The sequence below is a fragment of the Brassica oleracea genome, chromosome C2, assembly GCF_000695525.1.
Source record: "Brassica oleracea var. oleracea cultivar TO1000 chromosome C2, BOL, whole genome shotgun sequence".
NCBI classification, from domain to species: domain Eukaryota; kingdom Viridiplantae; phylum Streptophyta; class Magnoliopsida; order Brassicales; family Brassicaceae; genus Brassica; species Brassica oleracea.
In genome coordinates this window covers 34,023,163-34,028,622 of record NC_027749.1, presented here as the reverse complement: position 1 = coordinate 34,028,622, position 5,460 = coordinate 34,023,163, and the positions used below count along the sequence as shown (strand labels likewise).

General features: G+C 33.8%; 1 protein-coding gene across 1 annotated transcript in view; it reads right to left on the bottom strand.

The window, feature by feature from the left end:
• The window catches only part of LOC106324067 (glutathione S-transferase T3-like), a 1,488-nt gene extending 1,188 nt beyond the window's left edge, over positions 1 to 300 (bottom strand). The window contains exons 1-2 of the mRNA XM_013762089.1: positions 287 to 300; positions 131 to 173 (exon numbers count right to left, since the gene is read on the bottom strand). Coding sequence (XP_013617543.1) covers positions 131 to 173; positions 287 to 300 — 57 coding nt within the window. The remainder of the gene's footprint in view (positions 1 to 130; positions 174 to 286) is intronic.
• Between the last annotated feature and the right edge of the window lie 5,160 nt (positions 301 to 5,460).

Below are 5,460 nucleotides of genomic sequence, written 5' to 3'. Positions count from 1 at the left end.
CTAGCCATCAATTTTGTTTATCACACAACCATTTTCTAACTCAAACCAACACATTTATTACACTCGATTCAATTCAAACCGGAACTTAAAGCAATTAGTTTCCACAACCAAAAAACAGAGTAACACTAACCTTAATTTTGCTCTGAACCTTTGGTCGATGAACCTTGATCTTGCTATATGTAAACAGAAAGACAGAAACAAAAAGTATTTCATACAAAGAAGCCAAACAACTAACAAATCAAGCGTAATCAATCTATTATACTGCAATCTATTACATAGCATTAACCATTCCTGATCCATCTGTCTTAAAACAGTTTGTTCTTAATTGAAACAAACTTATTCAAACAAAATGTTCTTCATCCATCAATCTTAAAACGAAACATACCGAATCAAAAACATCAGAAACAACAATTAAAATCTTCGAATCAACAGAGCATGCAGATTCTAAATCATTCACATGCAAAATCCATAGAAGAACTGCTTAACCTTTCAATTTGAGATGAGCCACCGAGTGAAATCTTGGAGGAAAAGACCCACCGAGAGACAAAACCAACAAACTACAAAGAAAAACAACCGATCAGACCAAGAAGATGCTTAATCTAAGACATGCATAACCAATAACAGAACAACCGCTTACCTTTCGATTTTAGGAGAGGAACCGAGAGCGAGCTCCGACGCCTCGAGGAGAACCAGCGAGAGAGAGGTCGCCGACGGGAGCCACTGAACGAGACGTCGCCGAGACAGCGCCGACGAGAGCCACCGAAGGAGAACCGAATCGCCTTTCGCAGAGAGAGATTTTGAGAGAGCTTTAGAGAGAGAGAGAGAGAGAGAGAGAGAGAGAGAGAGAGAGAGAACGCGTTCGTAACCGAAGAAAGAGCGTCTCTACGCTTGACGCGTGTCAACGAAGAGGCGGGCCTTCTACGCCTTACGGAAGAAGCGAGTCTATGCTTTTCTTTTTTTTTTTATTAATTTTTGTAAAATTTTGCCTTAAGAAGCGTCATTAACCCCTGCGTTAATGATGGTCTTAGATCCTTTTAAAATGGTATTCTTTCTCGTCTTGATCCAAGTCTAACTCTCTCTCCTCTGGTACGATTTGTCTCAAGGGCCGATATATTAGCATAAAATATTTACAGTACATTTTTTTTTTTTTCAACGGATAGAACATTTAGTTTCTTGCGATTTTCTTGTTGTTGACGTGAATGTCGAAAAAGCTTTGTTTTCTCAAGATTTTAAGTTGTTTCAAAAAAAAATCTCGTTATCTTGATAAAAAATACAGTCAACATGAGCAAACTAGTGGGATTCCGGAATAAACCCAAAAACAGAATTCACTGGTGCATGTAGAACTGGGAATTCGGGTTAATCAACCATACCTATTATTTTTATTTATTAATTTATCGGTTAGTTTGATTCATTACTAATTTATCTAAACTACCAAAAAATTACAATGTGGTTTGGTTTGGTTACTAATTTATTTACATATTTTATATTCACTCATATTAAAAAAATATTGGATTTTTCAAATGATTTGCTGCAAATGCTATATCAACTTGGCATGTGTTAGAACTAGGGGTAGGAGTGTCAAAATGAGTTATAGCTCATGAGCTGGCTCATTTCGATTATTAATGAGCATGAACTCTATTTTTAGGTTCATTTAATAAATAAGTTTAATGATCGAGTTTAAATTAGATCACGAGTTATATAAACGATCTTTAATGAACACGAGTTAGCTCATAAGCTTGGTCGTTTTTATACTATTTAGATATATGTGTCTGTGGATGACTTCTATTTTATGTAAGAAAAGATAGTTTCCATATTAATCATATTTATCTTTTAAAATTAAATGTAAACCAATTTTTTTTAAAAAAATATATAAAATGCAAAAGAAAATGTAAACCAAAATTTTAAATTAGAATGAAAATATAAAACAAAATATTTCTAAGATTCTGATGAAAAATATATATATCTTTATGATTTGAATAAATGAAGACTTTGAATGACTCATCGTAAACTCTTATGTGGAATAGATTTTTGGATCACCAGTTTAGCTTTTATTTAATTTATTATTAAGTTTTGGCTTTATTCAGTATTAATATTAACGTTTTTGATTTTTAATATTTAAATTTTAAATTATATTATGAAATTATTTTATTCTATTTTTATTTATAATTATTTTCATAATTTTTATTTTTATATTTGATTGCGAGTTAGCTCATTTAACTTATGATGTAGGTGATCTGAGTTCGAGTTTACATATGAAAACTCATATAATAAATGAACTGAAAACTCATAAAAAACCTGAGCTAGCTCATAAAAGACCTGTGTTTACTACGAGTACTAGCTGAGTTGAGGGATCTAACTCATTTTAACATTAGAATATAATCAAGAGAATTAAAAATTCAGTATTAGAAACCTATATAAATCTTTAATAATATTAGAAATCACAATCACCACGTTCCCACGAACTTTTTCACTCACATCCGTCATGTTCAAAAAAAATATTATAAAAGCACATGATTTCAACAGCCCATATGAGAAGAGATCGCAACAGTTTTCAGTATCCCAGGCTGAAGATTCTTTTCCCAAACGTAGCTGATAATTAAAGAGGTAACTACCGTATTAACTATGATTAGACGAAAGATGAATGATTACCAACCACGACAACTCATTAATTGTTTTATGTATTACTATGATCCAATTTCTTTCACCACATGAACATAATGCATTATATCTAGAATGATGCTGAAACAAATAATATGACATCCCAAAACCCAAGTCCAAATTTTTTAAATGGCGTCCGCTTAGACTGCAGTCTATTAACCTAAGATTTTCTTCTCTTTTCCTAAAAATAAAGAACCTATTTTTTCTTTTCTCCCATCAGAAAATTAGAAGCGAATGTGTGCAGAGAACTCCCGGAATCTGTAAACCTTAGCCGTCTCTCTCTCTCTCTCTCTCTCCCTCTCTCCCTCCCTCCATCCCTCCCTCCCTCTCTGGTGCTCTCTCTCTCCTCGTCGAATCCAAGCCGACAACAGTCCCGGGTGGTGGTGGTATTTGGTTTCTGTAGTTGGCGGTTACTGATATGTTGTTCTAGTGCTCCAGATCTATTATAAGGTGAGGTGTTTCGAATCATATTTTTCTCATGTTCTTATATCATGTTAAATGAGGAATTATGATTGATTAGCATTGATTGCTGTCTGGTTGTTAGATCATAACAGAAGCTATGATGTTAGATGTATAGATCATGTTGTATAAGAACACCCATATTGTTATAAGAACCTTAATGGACTGCTTTTTGTTGATTGATCTGCTCAAATTACCCTAGAGAAACTCTCTTAAATATGAGATAGATTGCAGTACTTAGGGATCAAATCCATAAAGAATCAATGATTGCACAATAGACTTTGGTTTTCTAGTTAAGCTTGGACCGTAATGGTGAAATGCAGTAAACAGAAATAAGAAATAATTCGGTTGTAAGTTATCAGAATGAAGGGTGCTAGACTCAGGGAAACTTGCAGGTAAATCGAAATGGCATACATGACAAACTATCAAAGGTTTAATTAAGAACCGTTCTTGAACACAAACTCAAATCAATAATCAATCAACTCTCGTAGCAGAGACTATCAAATGTCTAAATCATAGAATCCCAACTTTCGTTGCGGATTCACTTATTTCAAACAAGCAATAAATTCAGGTTTTGTATAATGACAAAGAAGTTGTCATATTTCCAAACAGAAAAACCGATATCACCTGATTTGAAGATGGGATAACTTCTTCATCCTAAATCCTATGAGATTTATTCAACTTCCTGGCGATTCTCCACTATTTTATGTATCCAAATACAGATTCTCACATCACGATTCATCCTGGTCTGATTAGAATGACAAAGAAGTTGTAATATTCTCAAACAGTAAAACTGGTATCACCTGATTTGAAAGTGGTTTAACTTCTTCATCCTAAATCCTATGAGATTTATTTAACTTCCTGGTGATTCTCCACTACTTTATGTATCCAAATACAGATTCTCACATCACGATTCATCCTGGTCTGATTAGAATGACAAAGAAGTTGTAATATTCTCAAACAGTAAAACTGGTATCACCTGATTTGAAAGTGGTTTAACTTCTTCATCCTAAATCCTATGAGATTTATTTAACTTCCTGGTGATTCTCCACTACTTTATGTATCCAAATACAGCTTCTCACATCGCGATTCATCCTGGTTTGATTAGAATGACAAAGAAGTTGTCATATTCCCAAACATAAAAACTGGGATCTCCTGATTTGAAAGTTGGATAACTTCTTCATCTTAACTCCTATGTATCCAAATACAGCTTCTCACATCGAGATTCATCATGGTTTGATTAGAGTGACAAAGAAGTTGTCATATTCCCAAACAAGAAAACTGGGATCTCCTAATTTGAAAGAGGGATAATTTCTTCATCCTAACTTCTATTAGATTTATTCAACTTCCTGGTGATTCCCCACTACTTTATGTATCCAAATACAACTTCTCTCATCGCGATTCATCCTGGTTTGATTAGAATGAAAAATAAATTGTCATATTCCCAAACAGGAAAACTGGTATCACCTAATTTGAAAGTGGTATAACTTCTTCATCCTAACTCTTATGAGATTTATTTAACCTCCATGTGATTCTCCACTACTTTATGTATCCATATACAGTTTCTCACATTCATCCTGGTTTGATTACAATGACGAAGAAGTTTTCATATTCCCAAACATGAAAACTGAGATCTCCTCATTTGAAAGTGGGATAACTTCTTCATCCTAACTCTTATGAGATTTATTCAACTTCCTTGTGATTCTCCAATACTTTATATATCTCGATACAGCTTCCCAGATGGAGATTCATCATGGTTTGATTAGAGTGAAAAAGAAGTTGTCATATTCCCAAACAGGAAAACTGGTATCACCTAATTTGAAAGTGGTATAACTTCTTCATCCTAACTTCTATTAGATTTATTCAACTTCCTTGTGATTCTCCAATACTTTATATATCTCGATACAGCTTCCCAGATGGAGATTCATCATGGTTTGATTAGAGTGAAAAAGAAGTTGTCATATTCCCAAACAAGAAAATTGGGATCTCCTGATTTGAAAGTGGGATAACTTCTTCTTCCTAATTCCTATGAGATTTATTCAACTTCCTTGTGATTCTCCAATACTTTATATATCTCGATACAGCTTCCCAGATGGAGATTCATCATGGTTTGATTAGAGTGAAAAAGAAGTTGTCATATTCCCAAACATGATAATTGGGATCTCCTGATTTGAAAGTGGGATAACTTCTTCTTCCTAATTCCTATGAGATTTATTCAACTTCCTCGTGATTCTCCACTACATTATGAATCCAAATACAGCTTCTCACATCGAGATTCATTCTGGTTTGATTAGAGTGACAAAGAAGTTGTCATATTCCCAAACAAGAAAACTGGGATCTCCT